The sequence below is a fragment of the Chelonoidis abingdonii genome, chromosome 7 (assembly GCF_003597395.2).
Source record: "Chelonoidis abingdonii isolate Lonesome George chromosome 7, CheloAbing_2.0, whole genome shotgun sequence".
NCBI classification, from domain to species: domain Eukaryota; kingdom Metazoa; phylum Chordata; order Testudines; family Testudinidae; genus Chelonoidis; species Chelonoidis abingdonii.
Window position 1 is genome coordinate 5,777,504 of NC_133775.1, and position 23,287 is coordinate 5,800,790.

Genomic DNA, 23,287 nt, shown 5'->3' on the forward strand with positions numbered 1-23,287 from the left:
TGTGAGCCTTAGGCCTGGTCTACACTCAAAAATTAGATTGATCCAGCTCCGCGGCTCAGAGCTGTGTAAAGTTTTGCCCCCAGTTGCCATGGTTAGGCCAGCCTAACCCCCAGTATAGCTGCAGCTAGATTGACAGAAGAATCCTTCCATTGCCCTAGCTACTGCCTCTCGGAGAGGTGGATCAACTACAGGAATGGAAAAAAACAACAACCCTGCATTGGCACAGGAAGCATGTCCGCACAGATGTGCTGCTGTAACAGACATAGCTGTAGTTAGCGGTGTGCTTTCAAAAAGCTCAGAGATCCTAGAATGAGACTATGGCAGTGCCAGGTATTGTACTGGCATGTCAGTGTTGATGCAAGCCCCACCACAGCTGGGCACGCCTCCCCCTCCCGCTGCCTGGAAGGGGCAGGATACAGCGATTAGCCGGAGAATGGAAAGCACCATCAAGTTATTTAATGAAACCAAGGTTGTGTCATTAACATCACTGTTTGATGCAGATGGCTGGCTGCCACAGACGAAGAACATTGTACCCAGCAGTGTTCCATCCTGCCCGTCGTTCAAAGGTTTCTTTGCCTCCTTCGGGTCAGCGTCTCCACCTCCTTCATGAACCGCAGGCACAGCTCCTCCTGCCACGGCAGAGCCACGCATTGCACTGCCACGGGCAGCCCCATGCCTCCCCGGATAGCCTGACAGAGAGAGGGAAACAGGTTGATGCCCAAAGTCCAGGGAAAGCCGCCGTGGCTGATACAAGTTGTGGTTAGATGTTCGGCTGCGTGTGGGTGTTCTCCCTCTGTGCTGCCCCAGCTCTGCACAGACAGCCGGCACAGGAGACCTCGAGCGAACCACCCGATGACCACCAGATCTGTTAAGATCTTGTGCCATTCGACCAAAACATCTCTATTTATTACACTGTGATCCTGACCTTATCTTTTAGGAGGGTCAGTGTGTTCCCGCTATCCGTGGGTAATGTTTTTACATCATCCTTGATATCAGGATGTTCTGGATGTGTTTGAATGAGTGGTTTGTGCTTAGTACTTCTTAGGAATGTGTATTTCTCCAATATCAGCCCTGTTCTTGCCAGATTCTGTGAACTTGCAGGCAGAGCCCGTTGTTTGCTCGCAGCCTGACTTTGGCTAACTTTGCTTTATATCAGCAAAGCTTGCCCACTACTTTAGCTCAGGCCTCATACCAGGCCTCTGACACAAGGGCTTCTCTCTCAGGCTCTCTTCCTACTGCACTCGTCTCCTGAGAACAGTTAGCGACTGACCTTTACAAAGACCTTGTCCCACCAATCGTTATAGTGTCCTCTGTGGGTTTTCAGCTCTTCCTCATCCCCCTTCGTCACCACAGTGACAGGCACAACCCCGGCAGGGAAGTCCAAGTAGTTATACAAAATAGTGTAACTTGCTGCCACTGCGAGAGAGAACAAAGAGGTGTCACGTTCAGGTTACCAACTGTACCCAGTTTTACCAGAAGAGCCTCCTTTTATTTGGGGTATGACACCAAGAGCAAAGATTTTTCATTGGTGATTGACTCCCTTTGTGAGGGAGGCATTACCATTGTTAGCTTGGAGAAGGATTTCACTGCTGGTTCCTCACATGCAGCACGGTAGGAACATTGGACCATAAAAGGCCTGACAGCTTCTCTACATCTGTCTTCTCTTTTGGAGGTCACTCCATCCAAGAATACCTCTTTTCCAGCAGACATTTCTCAGATGCCTGCCAGCTATCCTTCTCTATTCAGGGGCTTATCCCGCATCCATCACCCTGGTATCTGCTCCCGAGATTATTCCATACACAGACTACGCAATGCTCTGTAAGAACCACAGTATTGCAAAAACTTCAGGCTGTGCTGGGGAGGATATTTACAAAACATCAGAGGTAAAATTTTCAAAAGCGTGCAAGCGACTTAGGAGCCTCCATGCCATTTTCAGAAGTGACTTAGGCACCTAAATACCTTTGAGGATTTGGGCCTAAGTCCCACTGACTTCAAAAGGAGTCAGGTACCCAAATATCTTTGAGGATGTGGACCTAGGTGGCCAGGTCTCATTGACTTTCAATGAGACTTGGTCTAAGTTATTTTTTAAAATGGAATGTAGGTGCTTTTGAAACTATTATTGGGTATCCTTTCCTACATGTCCTGTGGCTGTGGTCTGACTTACAGGTGGACAAGTGTCATCAAAATCAGAGAATTCTGCAAAGAAACCATTGCAGTGGGACTACATTAAACCCTCCGGCATTAATGCTCGGAAACTGGACCAGCATTGAAAGGAATTTTCAACAAGTGCCTCCTGAACCAAACCGGTTGAGTTACGAGCATAGACAGGACAAAACCACTCTCGGCGTGGAATGAAGCCTCAGTCACGCTTTCCAAAACAATATTGAAGATGGTTTGGTCCAATCTACATTGGAACTAACCCATTTTCAGCAATGGTTCAACTTCCGAGCATTAGCAGAGCTTTCCAGGAAGAAGAAATCTCTTGGTGCTAGGATATATCCTAATGGGGGCTTCTGAGCCTGGGGGCTGTGAACACCCTGGTCTTTCCATGTTGCTAAATGTCCTAACTGGGTCCTAGACAGATCCAAACTAGAAGGACAGGAGCTCCGGAGGTAAGCTAACCTCCAGCCATTTCACAGTGGACTGTGAGGGCTAATAAGCAGAATAAGAACTGCCTAGTCAGAGTTCCTTGAACAACCCAAAGAGTTGAGATGGGCCTGACTCTAGAAGTTCCCAAGGAGTTCTACCTGAGAGCTTCCCAGGAAATCCAACCTGAAAAGCAGGGCCCACAACCGGACACAGCATCACATCCAGGTCCAGCTTCCTCCACTCGGTGATGAATTCTCGGCAATACTCCTAAGGAGCAAACACACACTTGGAATTCAGTGTCAATAAAAATGATCCTACCAAAGAATAGACTTAAAATAATAAACCCGGAGCCAGATCCAAATTCTTGCTGAAGTCAATGAAACAAAAATCCCTTCCATTGGCTTCAGTGGTCTCTGGGTCAGGCTCCGGGTTAGCAGGATCATCACTGGGGCTCCACTATAAAACAGCTTTTTAAGTGCTCTTGGCAGTGGGGGTTTGCCAGGACAGCTCTCTTCCTGACAAGGCTCTCAGCTATTACCATTTCAGACCAGCAAACACTTTTCCAGTCTTTTCTCAAAGCCTGCACATAATAAACAACAGTATTTGGCACCTTTCAACTGCCCATCTCAAAGTGCTTTCCAATGGTGGGTAAACACCAACACCCCTGGGAAACTGAGGCACTCAGCAATCAAATGACTTGCCCAAAGTCATGCAGCAAGCGAACGGAAGAGTCGGGATTAGAACCCGGATCCCCTGTCTGCCCTATCCAATTGCGGAAGACAAAACACAACTTAGGACTGTTACCACACAAGCCAGTATTTTAACAGGGCTGGCTGGAAAGCAAGAATTCTGTTTTGTGAAACATTTTGAGGATTCCGAATTTGGTTTTGTTCTGCATCAATCTCCCTGGCTAATGGATATAATTTACACAAAGCGGATCAGCTCCAACAGAAGAGACAGACTATAGCCTGGTGATGAGAGGGCTCAGGAATTCAAGTCCCTGCTTAAGAACATGGGGTACAGTACAACCTCAGAGTTACAAACCCCTCGGGAATGGAGGTTGTTCATAACTCGGAACAAAACATTCTGGTGGTTCTTTCAAAAGTTCACAACTGAATATTGACTTAATATAGCTCTGAAACTTCACTAGGTAGAAGAAAAATGCCACTTTTAACCCTCTTAATTTGAATGAAACAAGCACAGAAACAGTTTCCTTACCTTGTCCAATCTTTTTTTAAGCTTTAAGTAATTTACATTTAACACAGCACTGCACTGCAATAGCTTTTTTTTCGTCTCTGCTGCTGCCTGCCTGTGTACTTCCAGTTTCAAATGAGGTGTGTCGGTTGACCGGTCAGTTTATAACTCTGAGGTTCTACTGCGTTAACCTGGATTTTTCAGAACCCAGAGGGAGAGTCTCTCTCTGGTTTTGACCAGAAAACACTGTCAAAGAAAGATTCCTGACCAGCTTTAGCTACCAAAACTAAAGTTAGGCTGTTAAATGCCTATTTAGGGTCCTGAATAAAAGTGGCCAGATTTTCAGAGCTCCTGAGAATTTGCAACCGTAGTTAAGTCGCTTGAGGAGCTGCAGGTGCTCAGGATCTCTGAAAGTTACACCACTTCTATTTAGGAGCCTAAATATGCATTTAGGGTCCCCAGCTTCAGGCACCGGGATTTGAAAGTGTCAGCCAAATCACTCCTCGGGAAAGGAGCAGATCCCAACGCCTTGTTTAATGTGCCATCACTCTCAGTTAGGAGGCACAGGGAGCAGAGTGTATCCTCTGTATTTGCCAACAGTAAAGCTATGGAGTGGAGACCTGATTAGAATACATGGGAGAGGAGCTCCTGGGAATGCCTTGTTTTCACACACTGCAAAACTCACAGAATTATCCAGAGGCAATGTGGTCTAGAGGACAGAATCCAGGTCTCAATCCAGTATTCCAAAAACTCTGCCACCAACCTGCTAAGTGACCCCAAGTCAGTCATGTCGCTCTGTGCCTTGGTTTCCCCTCTTATTCATTGTCTAGAGAGTAAGCTCTTTGGGATATGAACGATTTCTTACCATGTGCATACAGCACCGAGTACAGTGGGATCCTAGGCCTGGTTTACACTAGGAAATTAGGTGGGTAGAACTACATCATTTAGGGGTGTGAAAAATCCACACTTGAGCCACGCAGTTAAACCAACCTAACCCCCATTGTAGACTGTGCTAGGCCGATGGAGAATTCTCCCGTTAACCTACCTGCCACCCCTCGGGGAGGTGGAATCCCTATGCCAGTGGGAGAACTTCTCGTATCGTATTTTAAGTGTAGACAGGCCCCTGATCTTGGCTGGGGCCTGTAGGTTCTATCACACTAGAGACGTCCAAGCTTTTTATTGTATTTGAAAAAATGTCTCCTTGTTTAGTGGACCCGACCTGGAAGGACACCCCAAATTCAATCCTAGCTTCCAGGGAGATATTTCAGAGCCGCCAAAATAAATCAGCTGAGCAAATATACTGGACTCTATCCTGGTTTACCCTCCAAAGATTTAGAGTCCAACCCAAGTAACTGGTACCCTTTCTGCTGATGTCAATGAGCACAGAATCAGGTTGGACAAAGAAGGATTAAAGAGCGGAACCAACTGCTCCAGATGGTGCTTTACCTCAATCTCACAATGAAGTTTCCAGAGTTCTTTCACTGACCTACAGATGTCAGAAAGAAAATTGAAAGAATTAAACTCAATTGCAAGATACAATTAAAAAGAACTGGCTTTTGCACCCCACAATTGGCTGTCCTAGTGTGCAATTGAGAAAGTGGCAGAGTGATTACAACTTGACTGTCCATTAATGGCTATTAGCCAGCATGAGTAAAGAATGGTGTCCCTAGCCTCTGTTTGTCAGAGGGCGGAGATGGATGGTAGGAGAGAGATCACTTGATGATGACCTGTTCTGTTCACTCCCTCTGTGGCACCTGGCATTGGCCACCATCGGAAGACAGGATACTGGGCTAGATGGACCTTTGGTCTGACCCAGTATGGCCGTTCTTATGTTCTTATGACTGAGGTTGGTTAAAGACACGGGGTGAAATACAGGTCAATGGGAGTTTTGCCATCGACTTCAGTGAGGCCAGAATTTCATCCATTCTTTATTACAAGAAGGGATTTCAGTATTGGACCATGGCAGGACAGCGCCTGTCATGGGGAGGCACCATCAGAGAGACAGCTAGCACATTCCGGACAATGGTTCGGTGATACCTGAAAGGTGGATTCTCCATCATTCTAAAATCAAGCTTAGATGGTTTCTAAACGATTTGCTGCAGGATTTATTTCGGGGAATTTCTATGGCCTGTGTTAGACACGAGCTTGGAAAGATTTGATTTTGAATCAGTAAATGTTGGTAAACAATTTCACTGCACACACACAAACTGACGGGAAAAAAATGCTTCCATGGGTGATATCTGAAATTTACAGATGGGCGAAGCTAGAAAAATGCTGCTTGAGAACTTAAGAGTTTAATTTAAGGCTATTTACTTTGTATATTTTGACATGTGACGTTGACCATTTGTGTTTGAAGCTTTAACTTTTTACATCTCGATGTCCACTCTCATTAAATAATTCTTGTCTGCCACCATCCCATAATTTCTGGCAACTATGACATTTAAAATTGAGACAAAGAAAAATTCTTTAAAACATCAATCTCACTCATCAGACTTGAATTCTGCCAAGCCTAGTTATAGAGGAGGTCAGGCTTATTCCTTCCCGAGGGAACTGTCATTTCAGGGCAGACGTTGGGCGAGATTCTCACTCTGCTCTGGTCCCTTTGCATCATGTAAAAGGGCTAGAGCAGTGGAAAGTGTCCCTAAAAGTCCTGGGTTAGGAGCCAGCAGGGGAAGCCGGGGGCGTGAGGGCAGGAAGGGTGTGTCAGAGGCACGGCCCCACTGTGCAGTGCTGCAGAGATTCAGGAGCTGTGGCCCACAGGGCAGCCTGGGAAGGTTAGAACATAATGGCCATATCCCGTTCTCTGACTGCAGCCAATGGCAGGTGCTTCAGAGGGAGCATTTTATTGCCTAGGCATAATATTATGAGGTTAATTTTTAAACTCAAAATGGTAAAAACACAGAAAAATAGAGCAAAGCCCTGACGTATTTGTTCAGACTCAGAATTATTTACCTCTCGTTCATGTTTCCCAGGACTTTTGCTAATCTAGGCACCTAGAGGGGAAAAAAGGAGGAAAGAAAACAGACATGGAATACAGGTGCGTGTTTGTTTAAAGATACGTCTAGCAGCTCAGATGACTGTGGCTACAACAAATGTAAATCTGGGAAATTAAAAATGAAGCGTGCATGTCTAGTGGTTTGAGCAGGGGGCTGGGAGTCAGGACTCCTGGGTCCCATTCCCAACTCTGGGAAACAGTGTAAGGTAGTGCTTGGAGGAGGGGACCCAGGGGTGAGGACTCCTGAAGTCACTTCTTGGTTGCGTGACCTTGGACAGGTCACCCTAAATGAGGATACCACCATTGCCATCTGAGACACCATGGCCACCCTGCTACTTTTAGCACCTCTGTGCTGCTGTGTGAACTGGATGGGGCCATGCTGCTTAAGAAGTGAGAAGGGGGGTCCCATCCAGAGACTGCCAACTGAGCCAAATCCCACATGTAGTGATGTGGACTCCTCTCTGCTCTGGATACAGCTCAACTGGAACTCTTTTCATGAGGAACTCCAGACTGAACCTGCCATCACTGCTATTGCTCTCCCCGTGTATACTGCCTGCCTTCTTAGACAGCCAGCTCTTTGGGGCAGAAATGGGGCCTTCCTCCGTCTATGGCAAATGCCCAGGCTGATTGTGGAGACTGTCGGAATACAGATAAACAGTAACCATCTCAATACAAAGACGAGAGGTTTACTGTGAGCCACCTATTTAAATTAGCTGAATAGATATGTACAGCAAATGGCAGCCCCGAGGGGGCTGCAAAGAAGCAGGTGGGAGTTGCTTGGATGGGCATGGTGCAAAAATCAAAGGGAGCCGTGCTTAGAGAGACAACTTTGTACAGCGGTGGACTGAAAACGGCTGATTAAAGACAAAAATGTTTCTATCTTAGGTACCTAGCCGGCCCCCCATGACTGCAGAATCGTTAGTGTATTTAGTCTCGGATAGGGAATGCTCTTATCCTTATCGTAGAGCTGCGGATCTGAGGCCCAGAGAGGCTCCGTAACTTGCCCCAGGTCACACAGGGAACTGAACCTCTAAGTCTTAGGCTAGCACTCAAACCACTGAACCATTCTAGGTATGATAGTTTTTGCAGCTAGAAAGAGGCACATACAGGAGGTTCACCTTGCCCACAGGACAGCAGATGTCTCCTCCCCCAAACCCTGCGAAACTTCTCAGGGCCAAGTCCTGGCTTACACCATGCTGGCAGCACAAAGGGGCCATAAAGCGGCAAATAATTTATGCCGACGTTAAGCGCCCTTTACATTTGCGGAGCGGTGCAAAGGGGTCTGAGTGCAACTTGAGAATCAGGCCCTCAGTGCTCACCTTAGTCACCAGCTGTTCAATACATTCTAAGGAGGTTAGCAATAAATAAACCTTACTATTGGTTTGCAAATCCAGGACAAGAGACTTTTTAGCCAGCCCGGTGCTTTACACAACAGAAGTAACTGTTTAATATTGGGATCTTCTAGTTCCCCTTTGCTGAAAGAGAACAATACACTCAGTTTATTAGGCATTAAGGCTGCAGCTGTAATTCAGCTCTCATACCATCAACTCCCCCGCATGGCATGTTAATGCTGAACTCCAGGAAATACTCCTTTGGGTTCTCCTGAAAGCTTTAATTCTAACATCCCTGAGCAGATCAGCCAACCTAAGATTCAACTCAAAATTTAGGTTCTTAAGCTGCCAACACCACTGATATCAGTGGGTGTCAGCTACCCTCAATATCCAGCAGATCTGCTTTTCTATATAGCTGCTCCCCCGCCTCCTTCCCCCTCACTACAGTATCTGAGCACTTCACAATCATTAATGGTTTTATCCTCACACTAGCCCTGTGTCATAAACAGATTGTTAAGGGTTAATGTCTCTTCTACCTGTAAAGGGTTACAAGCAGGGAACTGAACACCTGACCTGAGGACCAATCAGGAGACAAGATACTTTTAAATTTGGGTGGAGGGAAGCTTTTGTGTGAGTTCTTTGTCCGTTGTGTGTTCTTCTCTCGGGGGGTCTGAGAGAGACCAGACATTACTACAGGCTCTCTAATTTCTGTTTAAATAGTGAGTAAAAACAGGAGTTTAGGCTTTTTTGATTGTTTTACTCATTTGACAAATTGGGATGATCTGGCTGGTTAACTTTTATATATGTAGTTGCTGGAATATTTTGATTTGTATTGGTACTGGGGAAAGTTTCTTTCTCGTGTCTGTAAGCTATTAGGTACCTGTAATATTTACATCTTGAAGTTACAGAGATAATTCTTTACTTTTTCCTTTCTTTTATTAAAAGATTTCTTTTTAGAGAACTGATTGATTTTTTTCTTGTTCCCTTGTTTATCCCAGGGATGGATAAACTCACCAGGACTGTGGGGGAGACGGGATGGGGAGAAGGTAGAATCTCTCTCTCTGTTTGCCTTGAATCTGTTTGCCTCTTTGTGGAAGGAAAGGGATATGCTTCTCTGTATTGTGATTTAAAGAGTTTGGATCAGTATCTCTCAGGATAGCCCAGCGAGGGAAAGTCTGGGAGGGGGAAGAAGGGGAATGGTTTTATTTCTCCTTGTTTTAAGGACCCAAGGGATTTGGGTTCTTGGGGTCCCCAGGGAAGGTTGGGGAGGTCAGAGTGCCCCAAAACACTATATTTTTGGGTGGTGGCAGTGCTATCAGATCTAAGCTGGTAACTAAGCTTAGAGGATTCATGTGCTAGGATCTCATTTTCTGAACTCTAAGGTTCAGATCTGAGAGGGAATGCTATGACACCCTGTGAGACAGGAAAGAATTATCCCTCATTTACAAATGGGAAACTGAGGCATAGAGAGGTTAAGTGACTTGCCCAAGGTCGCAAGCAGTCTCTGTGGCGAAGCTTTAACCCAAGGTCTTCAGAGTCCCAGCCCAGCACCTTAATCAATAGTTTACCCTTCACTCCTCTTTATCAATTGGCCTTACCCAATAGACTACCCTTCGTTCTCCTTTGTATTTTTTAATGACACCCATATGCACATTTTAATTCCTGTGCATCTAGAAATACAGATGCAGATGCACATACAAACAGTTGCTCAAGATAATACTTACAAGCGGTCCAAAAAGGTGGAGCACCCATCTGCAAACAATCCGCTTACAGAAATATCAAACATAAGGTGTTCAATATGACAGGGTTTGAACGGCACCAGCTAAATGGGACAAATGACAGTGGGGTATGAGAGGCTTTAGTGATGCAATACAGCGAGTGGTACAGAACTGGGATGGGGGAAACAGTTAAGGGCTCCTGCATCTGTCCATTAGCACAATTCACTCACACTCCGTTCACCAGGGCTCACAAGGGATTTCTGATGCTGAAAAAAACCCCAAAGGACAAAGAAAGCCGCTATTCCTGAAGCCAGTTACTCTGCAGTGGGTGGTGGTGAGCCCCAGTCCGCTGAGAGCACTTGAGCACACAGTGATGGAGCAGCTGTATTAACTTACACCCACACAGAGTTTGGCCCAATGAAAAGCAGATCTGCAGCCAGCAACTGCTCTGCTCACTCTGTATACAGCCCCTGTTCCTAATCATGATGGAAACTGGAGAAACAGACCTGATTTTTTACCCTATTATGTCTGCGGTGCTCAAAAGGGATCCCCCAAACAATGGGGACCTCCAGGAATTGAATAGGGTCCCAAAGAAATTAAAATCCTACAGAATTTAATAGAGTGGTTTTAATTTTATTTTCTATTACATTCAATAGGACCCTTTCACAAGGGACTGGAGAAAATTAAACAAGTTACTGAAATGTTGCATTTCTTAATTTAATCCCCCCCCATCCCGCGCAAGATGCACAAATTACCAGACAAATGACAATTTATTTCTCGCAATAAGCGCATGCTAATGTCATGGAGGCTGCTTTAGGGATATCTATATACTGGAGCCCAAGGGTGAAGTCCTGACTCCATTTCAGTCAACGGCAAAATTTCCCACAGCTTCACTGAGGGCTTGATCTGAAGTGTTTAGAGCAGGCTTTGTGCAGGGAAGCCCTGATTTGTGCTCTTTGGGTGGGACGCTGACTGAGGCATGAAAGAAATGGGAAAGGCTGATATGTACAGGAACAACAGTTAGGCAGGGCCGGACTTTTAATTCTGTTTGTACAGCACCTAGCACAATGGAGTCCTGGTCTAAGTTCCCTCTGAGCTGCGCGGCCGTGCAGCAGGCTATCAAGGGCTGCGCAGGGGCGTAGCCACAGGGGCCTGGACTGTGGCTGAGGAGAGGCGCCACTCTCCCGGCCCTGACCCCGGAGAGGGCTGGCGGGAGTCCCCTCTTCCTGCTGCAACCCCAGGGCAGTCTGCACCCCAAAGCTCCCAGTCCCACCCCAGAGCCCCCACTCCCCCGCATCCCCAACCCTCTGCCCCAGCCCTGAGCCCCTGCCCGTACCCCAAATCCATCCCTGGCCCCATCCCAGAGCCTACATCCCACCACACACACACACACACACACACACACACACACACACCTGCCCCCCAGCCAGAGCCCTCACCCCCCCACACACCAACTCTCTGCCCCAGCCCTGAGCCCCCTCCTGCACTCTGAACTCCTTGGCCCCACCCCCGCCACACATCACCTCCGTATTGGTGCACATAACAAAATTCATTCCGCACATGGATGCAAAAAATGAGAGGGAACATTGGTTGCCAACTAGGGCTCAGAAATGCTACCGCAATACACACAAGTGTATTATTGTTCTCAGTACCGTATGGCCTGCGTTCTCCAAAAGCTGCTTAGTCTCCAAAACCGCCCGTCTCATGGAAGGACCTGGCATCGTAAAAGAATCAGTGTCATAATATCCTACGCGGAGGGGCCGTGAGCTGGAGAACACCTGGAAGAAAGGGTTTTAAGGGAAGGTTGGTGGTGGTGGTAGTAGAAAGTGAAGCTTCTGCCAAGAACGACAGTCACATTTGAAACTGTCAAGCCAGGAACATACACCAATTAAATCAATCCCACTGGGCAAGACTTGCAGGTCCCCTTGTGCCAACTTTCACATCCTCCCTCTGCCCCTATACCGATGGGTACAGATCATAGCAACCTAGGGCTGCAAGGGACCTCGAGATGTCAGCAAATCCAGCTCCCTACACCAAGGTGGGACCAAGTAAACCTCAATCATCCATGACAGGCGTTTGTCCAACCTGTAATGATGAGGATTCCACAACCTCCCTTGGAAACTTATTCCAGGGCTTCACTATCCTGAGAGTTAGAAAGTTTATTTTAATATCTAACCTAAATCGCCTTTGCTGCAAGTTAAGCCCATTGCTTCTTGACCAACCTTCAGGGGACATGGAGAACAATTGATCACCGTCCTCTTTATAACAGGCCCTTGACATATTTGAAAACTATTACCAGGTACCCCCTCAATCTTCCGTTCCCAAGATTAAACAGGCCCAGTTTTTTTAAACCTTTCCTCACAGGTCAGGTTTTCTAAACCTTTGATCATTTTTGTTGATTTCCTCTGGACTCTCTTCAGTGAATTCACATCCTTTCTAAAAAGTGGCATCCAGAACTGGATGCCGTTCTCCAGCTGAGACCTCACCAGGGCCAAGAAGAGCTGGGCCCCGGCGAGGTCTCAGCACCAAAGACTTATGCAAAAATGGACATAGTTCACGCACGTTCAGATATGAGTTAAAGTTCATATAAAGCATGGCCTTGCAGGTAAAGCCTGAGACTTGGAGAACTCGAGTCTCTTCCAACTCGGCCATTGATTGCACTGCATGCCTCAAGCAAATCACTCCCCTGCTGTGTGCCTCGGTTTCCCCACTGGTAAAATGGAGAATATATTATATTAACCTCACAGGAGGGAGGAGATTATGAAAAGTGCTTTGAGAGCCCCAGCAGAATGCAAGTGACTTTACTGCTCTATTTTCAAAGGTAAAGGATAAGGAGCTGCTCATCAGTGGGATGCTCTTTGAACATTTCTCCTCCTTCAGAGACCTGTCTGGTTCTTTACCTCCTCATTGAAGGGCACTGGTGGCACGGTGGGGTCCAGGCGGAACATGTCTTTACACAGGAGTGCCCTCATGCACAGAACCAGGCTGTCCACGTCCCTCGCCATTGGCCCCACTCCTACTACAGCTGGAACAAAAACAACCAGAGAGAACGTTCATCCAGTCAAACATATGGACCTTGTGGGCATCTTCACGGGGCATAGCTTAAATATCAATTGCCACACAGAATTAGATTGGGGTCCTCCTAGTCCAGGATCCTGTCTCCGACAGTGGCCAGTACCAGCTGAATCTGAGGAATGTGCTAGAAATCCTGCAGCAGGCAAAGATGGGATAATCCATCTCCAGGGAATGTTTCCTCCTGCCCCCAACAATCAGAGGTTGACTTATGCCCTGAAGCATGAGGATTGATATCCCTGCCAGAACTCTTTCCCACACTCTCAATTCTTACTATAACAACTCTGAATGTTCTCATTCACCGTATAAATGGAGGAGTCGTCCAGATATCTCTGATACTTATTTTCACTTCTAACCCAGAAAATTGCCAAACTGTGTTGAGTTTTGTTGTTAGGTTTCTTTTAAGGCTTAACAAGAACCCCCAGAGCTCTGTCACAAGTGGAGCTGGCCTGCGCTGGAAAAGAGGCAGGGAACTCTGAAGAATTCCAGACAGAGTTCGTCCGAGCTCTGGCCTGCCACCAAATCTATTGCTAGAGCTCCGCACGCCAGTGAGAGCGGCAACACTCCACAGTTTAGACCTGGAACAGGATGTGTGAACTGGTGCTCAATAAGACAGCTAAGGGATTGGGAAAGGGGAGCACCAGCAATCTCTGGAAACCTTCAGATGTTTTTAAGGCTGGCCCTTGTGAACAGATTAGGAATCGGGATCTGTCCTTCTGTAAGGACGGACACCAGGTAGACCAGGCTGTGGCTGAAAACTCAGGGTTTTCATTTGGCCTTTACCAGAACAAGCCATGACAAAAGAATAGCAAAGCGCCCTTTATCCAGAATCATGGGCCACGTGCTCCCTTCAGCACCAAAGTGCAGAATACAATATAGAAGAGTCCAAGCAGAGGTACATCTTCACCAGCCACTTGTCCTGCATGAAGCCTCTCTGTCCAGGCATTTATCTATTCCCCATAACCATACTATCCCAGGGTCTATTGTTTTCTGTTACCTTCCACATCTCACCTCCCATGCAAGAGCAGTGGATTATGTGCCTCCGGCTGCGTTAACAGGCAGGCCACCAAGTTCATGTGTCAAGCAAACCCAACCTCTTCACCCGAATACAACCCAGCTCAACTCCAGAGACCATCTCAGTGTAGGGTTCTCTCACTCTGGCTAGATTCTTCTCTTGAGCCCTAAAGGGATGCTACATTGCTTTGCAGCTCCCCAACCACGTGGATCTCATTTAAGAGGAGCCAAAACCCAAGAGAGAAAGATTCCCCAATAATCAAAAGATAAATCCTACCTGATTTCTGCCCTGGAATACTGGAGACCATTCCTTTCTTGCTGTGGAGAGAATATAAAGACAGATAACAGAGAAGATTTATTTTAAGATCGTGGGTGACATTAAGTTACATGGAGAACCAGCAGAAATTCTCAACCACCTTCCTGTGAACTGCTGTTCCTTGATATGAGCTGGACCCCAACAGCACTTGAAAACAACTAGGAGTTCCTGATAAGAGGAATCAGGTCTATTCTGGAAGGATCTGCTTGCTTGCTTTCACCCCGCTTTCACTTGGTCGTGAATGCTGGAGCCAAGCTTATGGAGGATTCCATTAGCCCACGACCACTGTGACGTCCTTCCAGAGCATTCACACTTTGGGCTGAAGTTTTGCAGAGTTAAGTCTCTGCCCAAAGGAGAATTTGCATGTGCACAGACCTGGACACAGAAAACCTGGGTTCTAGTTCCCGCACTGCCACTGGTCTGCTGGGCGACCTGGGGCAACTCGCTCTCCCTCTCTGTGCCTCAGTTTCCCCATCTGTAAAACGGGGATAATGATACTGAGCTTCCATAAAGTGCTTGCAAATCTACTGATGAAAGAGTTAGGTAGTGTTAATTAGGTAACCATCTCCCACTGAAATGAGAATTGAGCACCTAATGCCCTTCAGTGCCTTGGGAATCCTAGCCCCTCTCTCTTTACGGGAGGGCTACACGTGGCAGGGGAGGAACTGCACTGTAAAAGTGCTTCTCGTGGGTTTTGCTTTTGTGATGAAAGGAGGAGTCTGCTGAGTTGTGAAAAACTTGTATGTCAAATGCCAACATAGAATCATAGACAAGAAGGGCTGGAAGGGACCTCGAGAGGCCATCCAGCCCACTCCCTGCACCAAGACAGGACTAAGTAAACATAGCCCAACCCTGACAGATGTTTGTCCAACCTGCTTTTAAAAACCGCCACTGATGGGGATTCCACCACCTCCCTTGGTAGCCCGTTCCGGAGCTTAATTGCCCTCGTTATAACAGCCCTTAACGTATTTGAAGATGTTATTGTGTCCCTCGTACAGTCATCTCGTCTCAAGATTAAACACGTCCCGTTTTTTAACCTCTCTGTGTAGGTCAGGTTTCTAAACCTTTTCTCATATTTGCATGATCATTGCACATGGCTGAAGAGGTGCCCACCCAACATGCTGGCATAGTGAAGTTGTTATAGTGTCATATACTTTAGACACATGGGCAACACCCCGGTCCCACTGATGTCAATGGCAAAACACCCACTGACGTCAGTGGGTCAGGATTTCCACCCCGGAACGGTTTCCACTGAAGCATGAGTTACTACAAGACAGCAAGACCCAGTGATACACAGTACCTCAGTCTGCCCCCAGTGGCTTTGAGCGAACAAATCCCACAGAAGGCAGCTGGAATACGGAGGCTTCCTCCTACATCCGTCCCAATGCCCAGGATGGATCCACCGCTGCTAATCAGCGCCCCTTCTCCTCCGGAGGAGCCGCCAGGCGTTTTGCTGTGGTCCAGAGGGTTCACTGTCTGGCCAAAGATTAAATTACTGCAGTCGTAGCTAAAAGGGATCGGAAGAGAAAGGACATCAGGTACACAAGGGGCTCGCTTAAAACCTGATCCAACGTCCACTGAAGTCAATGGCAGCTTTCCATCGACGTCATTGGGCTTTGCGTCAGGCCATTATAGTGTAATATGGAGTCATTTGTTACAGTATCTTTCCCTCTCCTCCCCCCCAGCCCTTAGCTAAATACACTATATGTAATACATACACTGTATTTAACGTGATCTTTTCCAGTTATGTTTATACATGGGAAGTGGAGGAACAGCAGGGGGGAAGAGGGGAAATAATATTAAGTTTTTTAAAAGTCTACTTCTTTGTAGAAATTTAAATTAATTCTATTTTGAACAGCTCTAAAACTGGCTGAAAATGTAGCGGGAAACTGAGTGAGGGAATCATTAGATTTTGTGTCCTGGCCTCCCCCATTTTTCAATCAAATTAGAAATGCTGTCAATGTTTTTTTCATTGAAATTTCAACCCACTCTAATGACGTATATACACGCTACGGCAACAAAAATGAGTCAGATCCAATAAAAGGATTCCAGTTACCTTAACAGGGACTGCGGAACGTTGGTCTTCACAAATGGAAGCGCTCCCTGTCTCTTTAACACCTGCACCACCACGCAGTCCTCAGCAGCAGGCTGATTGAGACGTTTCACAAGCCCCAGGGTGGAATCATGGCCCTGAGAAAAAATTAAAAGAAAAGAGACGGTAGATTCAAACTTCCAAAGGGAGGATTGCAACTTTCTCACGATTAAGCAGCAGTGTTTGGCACTGTTTACTTTATGAAGCTGTGTGTGCGTGGGCATGTGCGCGCATTCATACACACACACACTTGAGAAAAACATTTCAAATTGGCTTGGGGAGACCCATGGCCATACAGAATGACGCCTGATTGAAGCCCCCAAACAAAAATAAAGAGGGGAAGGAGGGGTCAACAACAGGAGAGTATCAGGTCCACAAGGAGCGATACTGGCATCTGTTCATAGCTAAACTTGGAAGGATTCGATTTTTAAACTGGTAAATTTTAGTCATGTTGATTTCACTGTGCACACACACAACTGGGAAAAAATATTTCCAACAATAATTGAAATGTACAGATAGGCAAAGTAAAAAACCAACCAAACAAAAACAAATAAAAGCAACGCTGCTTGAGAACGTAAGCATTTGATTAAAGGATATTTGCTTTGTATATTCTGACATGTGATGTTGACAATTTGTGTTTTAAGGGTTATAAAAGCTTTAACTTTTTGAATCTCAACAGCTGCTATCATTGATGACTGTCTGACCCCCGCAGTGTCTGATCCCCCCCCATAATTTCCTGCAACTGTGAAAAATGTATTTGATAAAAAAATTTTTTAAATGCTTTAAAAAAATCAAACACTGATATTATCCATCAAAATGATTTAATAAATGAATTCTGCCAAGCCTACTCGCAGCTAAATACATTCCTAATATTGCTTTCCCATGTAAGCAATTCACAGGACGGGGTTACACTTGTTACTGAGAGAGAGGTGTCCGGGAGATGATTTCTCTATTAAGAGGTTGCCTTCATGATGGAAATGTTTGTGAGCACCTGTCTTACCCCATCCAGCCATTAATTGACAGCATATGCCTGACTCAGAGGCTGCTACTGACATTACAAATCATGAAGACATAGACAGCTGAAGATAAGCGAATAAGGAAGTGTTTTGCTCACAACATTCCATCAGGCTTATGCTCCTGCAGCTCTCAAGCAATTAGCGGATGTGTGCTGTACCTTACAATTAATGGAATCCTTTATACTGACTGGGACCCCATAAAGCAAGTCCTTTGTCTTCTGCCTTTTCACTTGTTGAAGCTGGGATTCAGACTCCTGGAGGTAATCAGTCACACAGTTGATTTCCTTGGTCACTTGCAGGGCCTTTGGAAAGAAGACAAAGCCAGTGAGGGAGACAGTCATTCCAGAGAGAACTCCACAACCAGGCTGGGCTCTGAAACTGCCTACATCAGAGCAGAAAGTAGCTCTGCCCATTCTTTTCCCCATTCAGGCAGCTTTATCTGAGGACAATTATTTCTGGGTGTGTGTGGAAGACACTGAGACACAACCTCAGATGGCCTGGCTGGTTTACAATTAGACAGGGTTCTCCTGTCAATTCATTAATCCATCTCCGCCAGAGGTGGTAGCTAGGTTGATGTCAGAATTCTTCTGTCAACCTAGCACTTCTACATGGGGACTTAGGTCGGCTTAACTAAGTCCCTCCAGGGTGTTAATGTTTCACACCCCTGAGCCATCTCGCTGGGTCACTCTAGTTTTCTAGTGCAGACCAGCATTTAACACCGACGTACTCCAGAGGGGTTACCCTCATTGACCCCAGATGAGGATCCAGTACAGAACCGTGCTGCAATTTATTTGGAGAAGTTTCTGGGATTATATTTTAAAAATAATGTGTTGGTCATTAACTTTTTTTTTTTTTTTAAATAAAATCAATTCTAAATACATGTCTAAGTTTACTAGCCATGATTAAAGATGTGATTTTGTCACAGATTCCGTGATTTTAGCAGACCTCAGTGACTTCTGGCTCCGGCTGTCAGCCCCCCACCGGCCAGCGGGGCTTGGCTTCCATGATTCACTGTTTATTGTCCATGTCCTGCCTATGAATTTTAATAAAAAACCCTGTGCCAAAATCTTAACATGGTGATGGAGGACAATGAAAAGTTTGATGCTTTATTTGCCCATAAAAAAAAAGTTGGTCAAATGGACATATTGATTTTTGGAAGGCAGAAACTTAGATGTTGGCATAGAAAGTACACTTATTAAGTTTGCAGATGATACCAAACTGGGAGGGATTGCAACTGCTTTGGAGGACAGGGTCATAATTCAAAATGGTCTGGAAAACTGGAGAAATGGTCTGAGGTAAACAGGATGAAGTTTAATAAGACAAATGCAAAGTGCTCCACTTAGGAAGGAACAATCAGTTTCACACATACAGAATGGGAAAGACTGTCTAGGAAGAGTATGGCAGAAAGAGATCTAGGGGTTATAGTGGACCACAAGCTAATATGAAATATAAACAGTGTGATGCTATTGCAAAAAGCAAACGTGATTCTGGATGCATTAACAGTTGTGTGTTGAGCAAGCACGAGAAGTCATTCTTCCGCTCTACTCTGTGCTGGTTAGACCTAACTGGAGTATTGTGTTCAGTTCTGGGCACCGCATTTCAAGAAAGATTGGAGAAACTGGAGGAGGTCCAGAAAGAGCAACAGAATGATTAAAGGTCTAGAGAACATGACCCATGAAGGAAGGCTGAAAGAATTGGGTTTGTTTAGTTGGAAAGGGAAGACAGAGGGACATGATAGCAGTTTTCAGGTATCTAAAAGGGTGTCATCAGGAGGGAGAAACTTGTTCAAGGTAGCTTCTAATGATTAGAACAAGAAGCAATGGGTTAAACTGCAGCAAAGGAGGTTTAGGTGGACATTAGGAAAAGTTCCTAACTGTCAGGGTGTTAAACCACTGGAATAAATTGCCTAGGGAGGTTGTGGAATCTCCATCTCTGGAGATATTTAAGAGTAGGTTAGATAAATGTCTATCAGGGATGGTCTGGACAGTATTTGGTCCTGCCATGAGGGCAGGGGACTGGACTCGATGACCTCTCGAGATCCCTTCCAGTCCTAGAGTCTATGAATCCATGAAACAACCATGCCCGAATCCATGTAGGCAGATGACGTGACAGTGTGGGGCCTCGTTGATTTCACTGCCACACAAGCATCAACCCATAGAAGTCCCTTTGCACAACCGGGGATTTATTGTTCATTATTTCCCTTAGCCCAAGTTGCAGAATACGCCACAGCAGTTCCCCTAGCTTGGATCTGTGCAGGACTTTGTTAGCCAATCTGAGTTTTTCATGAGTCAGGTAGTGACGTGGTTAAGGATACACACTTTCAAAATGTTAGCTTGCTTCATAAGCTCTTTTGGGATGCAGATTGAGCCTAGAAACTATCCCAATAATAGCTTTTCTTTGTAGTCATCTCGAATTCTGAGCATCCTCTTTGTTTCACCGTGAATTGTTGGCTTGAGCATTCAGCCCCAACCACATATTCTGTTTGCACTGAGCAATGCTCTCTTTTCAGACCTCCAAGCACAAAATCACACCTAGTTTGATTAGCAACAAGCCTTGGAAATATGCCATGTGCATTCCTCACCTTGTCCATGTAAGTATAGAAGACCCAGTCTGGGGAAAGGGAACCGTCCCGGAGTTTCTCAGAGAGCTCCACCAAGGAGAGAGACAGGATGGGATCCGCATCTACATCAGGATTCTGAGGGAGGAATTAAACATGGAATTGGTACGTCTATACTTGTGAAGTGCTGGGGAATGTTGCTGTGCTCTCAAACAGCGGCTGCAATCTGCCCTGGAGATGGATCTACTTTGGCAGCAGGTGCTGCAATCCCCATGTGTAACCTGTGTTAAATAAAACACCCACGGATCCTTAAAGGTGCATAGTTAAGGCTGCAGAACAGTGATGACTCTCTGGTTGTCATACGCTCATAACTTTTCAAAACCAGCTACCTCTGGGTTGACTTTCCCCATGCTTGCTGTCTGCCTGAAGGACTTTTAAAAAGTTCAAACAAAGTCATTTCTTCTGGTTTTGGATGATGGAAGGCGCAAAACCAGCATCATTTCCTGCCTTGTATTAAAAAAAATAAAAACTCTAAAAACATTTTTTTTAAGTCTTGCTACAGCAAAAGAGGGCCAAACAGCGAATCTTGACACTGAGAGAGACTCCAGTTCTGCCATTTGGTGTCGGGGAACGCCGTGTGGTGTAAAGGTCAAATGGCAGGATTGGGGCCATGCTCCTTGGATTGAGCAGAACAAGTGTAAAGGCAGGAAAGTAACAACTGACTCAAAGGTCACTTCTGGAGTAGCTCTGGGGAGGTCAGAGAGCTCTGGGGAGGTCCCAGGCCTCTCTCAAAGACCATGAGAAACTCTCAGGCACAATGGAAAAAAGCAAATAAAAACAGAACTACCTTAGGTCCTTTCATCTCAACAGACCTGCTTTTATTTTAGTCCAGACCTTCCCACTTTCCCCAGCCTCTCATTTAACTTCCAGCCTCCGCCAGAAACAAACTCAGGGCTCAGTCCTGCAGGCAGCTGAGCGCCTCTGACCCTGACCTAGCCAAGCACTTCAAACATGTACTTGTAACCTCAAAGTTCAGTAGTCTCAGCTAAAGCCACTAGGTTTAGTCACATGCCTGAGTGCAAGGCTGGATCAGGGCCAAAGTACAGTACTCGGGAGCCTGCAGGATTGAGCATTTGGCTCAAACACTGATGCCTGTAGGTTAGTTTACAAACATACACAAGAGTGGTTATGGGAGCAGGGTACTAGGTATCTCTGGAACTCATCCAGGCTTACTCTCTCTAGGTTCAGAGATTCCCCGGTGGCACAAGTTACACAGTAGAACCTTGTTCACCTCAAAATGAGAGCTGGGTTTGAAGCAACCCCCCAGAGCTGAACACAACAGAACTGCATTTGGGGCCCATGTGCAATGAAACCCCCTATTTTCCATTGCCATATATCACTAGCACTGAAATTTGAATCGATCCAAATCTCATTTCTCTAAATAAATGCTGCATCCCGACTATTAGCCAGGTAATAAGAAGACTTAACTCTTACACAGCACTCTTCATCAGTAGATCTCAGAGAGCTTTACAAAGGAGGATAGAATCTTCATCCCTATTTTACAGATGGGGAAACTGAGGCACACAGGCAAAGCAACTCATCTAAGGTCCTCCAGCAGGCTGTGTCTCCTGACTTCCAGCCCACAGCTCTATCTAGTAAACACTGCCTTCCTAAACAGCAGGGGCCTACTACACCTGCTGAACTACGTGCCTTTATCTCTGAATCTATTCATCCTGGTGAAATATACTAGTGAGACTCTGGCACTGGTGCTTTCACATTACAGAGTTAAAGTGGGCAGAGGTGATACAAAATGTGGCTGCAATTGGGATGCAACCTTTGAGACTTCAGGCATTTAAAAAAACCTGAAGAAATCTGCTCTCTCCAGTTTTATAACGCTACCACATGTGATGCAACAGATTACTTTATGCATGTGGGTTGCTCACCAACCAAACTCGCTGATCAGCCGTGTGATTAAATGGCAGCCAGCATGGGCAAACAAACACGGTCTGGACAGAGGAGCCAAATTCCTGGACATTAAGCCTGCAAAGTGATCATGAGGTGATTCGGCCTGTCTTTTCTTGCTTCAGGTCTTGCTGGTGCAGGGGGAATTGAAACACACATTGGCCACAGCTCCCCTCCCCCAAGCCAGTTGTACTTCGGCCTAGCAAAAGCACTTTATGAAGAAAATGATGGAAAGCCGGAGAGTTGGCAGTTAATGTTCAATTCACTCAGTGCATTGCCCATAACACACACAAACACACCTGGAAAAGTCCCATAGAACTCAGCAGAGAATTCACTCCCCTACTGCAGAGCTATCTACTGAACAGGTTCCATAGGGGTTTGGGATCATTTCCACTAAACCCTATTACAGGAGTGGGCAACCCACAGCTCACCAGCCACATGCAGCTCTTCTACATTTAAAGCGCAGCTCACTGAGCCCTCACAATTCTCCACCTACCAGCCCCAGGCAGGAGGGGAGCTCTGAACTTCAGTCCTGTGGGAGGCACCTGCCAGGACTCGGGGCTTCGCTTGAGCAGCCCCGAGCCGCCGTGGGCACCCGCCCCACAGGGCTGACGCCCCCCTCCAGCAGGCCCAGCCCTGGAACTTCTGAAGATTATCATGTGCGGCTCAGAGAGTCCCTAAATTTGCCCTATTGCCTTGCGATAGGGCCCGGGGTGGGGGGTGTCTCTCTTTCGGACAGTCGCTACCACCCATCCCTGCCCTGTCGCCTGGTGGCAGCTAAGCACTTCAGTGTCCCCCAGTCACAGCCGGCAGGCACCAGGCACCGGGGCATCTCCAGCCCGGCCGGGGCAGGTGCCTGCAGCCCGGTGGCCCGGCCCGGCCCGGCCCGGCCCGGCGGAGTCTGGCTTGGAACTCAGCCCGGAGCAGGAGCATCGGGGCGCCCACCTGCTCCCGAAACCGCCCGGCGGCCTCTTCCATCCGACCCAGCGCCAGCTGGCGCCGCCGGCCAGCCTGGGCCACCGCCCGGCGGAGCCCGCTCCTCCGGCGCCAGCGCAGCAGCAGGGCGGCCGCGCCGCGCCGCAGAGCAGCGCGGAGATGGCCGAGGCGCCGGCTCCCATCGCAGCGCCCCAGGGACCCCGCGCGCTCCGCCGCGACAGGCAAAGCGCAGCCCCGCGTGTGAACGCCCCGGCTGGAGTCCCCGGGGCACAGAGAGCCAGGGTGCAACTGATTGGCCTGAAAGACACACGCATGCGCGTGTCACGTCAGGGTGTGCAAGAAATCAGCGTGTGTGTGTGTATGTGTCCTTGTGCAATGCAGCCCCCGAGGGAGGGAGCGTTTCCTCTGACAGCCACCCCCGGCCTCTCCGGAGCTGAGCAAAACGTTGCTGACAAGCACAGGTTGCACCGAGCCTGCGGATTTGCCAGGGAGTCC

At 47.0% G+C, this 23,287-nt stretch overlaps 1 protein-coding gene across 1 annotated transcript; it reads right to left on the reverse strand.

The window, feature by feature from the left end:
- Positions 1 to 438: 438 nt before the first annotated feature.
- Positions 439 to 22,974, reverse strand: LOC116839255 (fatty-acid amide hydrolase 1-like). Its single transcript, XM_032805057.2, is given in 16 exon segments — positions 439 to 689; positions 1,271 to 1,416; positions 2,748 to 2,856; positions 5,230 to 5,269; positions 6,736 to 6,776; positions 8,154 to 8,253; positions 9,834 to 9,931; positions 11,480 to 11,605; positions 12,728 to 12,852; positions 14,191 to 14,231; positions 15,530 to 15,736; positions 16,286 to 16,419; positions 17,496 to 17,639; positions 19,919 to 20,032; positions 22,802 to 22,929; positions 22,932 to 22,974. Coding segments are annotated over 16 exon segments (1,725 nt in total). The 3' UTR covers positions 439 to 560.
- Between the last annotated feature and the right edge of the window lie 313 nt (positions 22,975 to 23,287).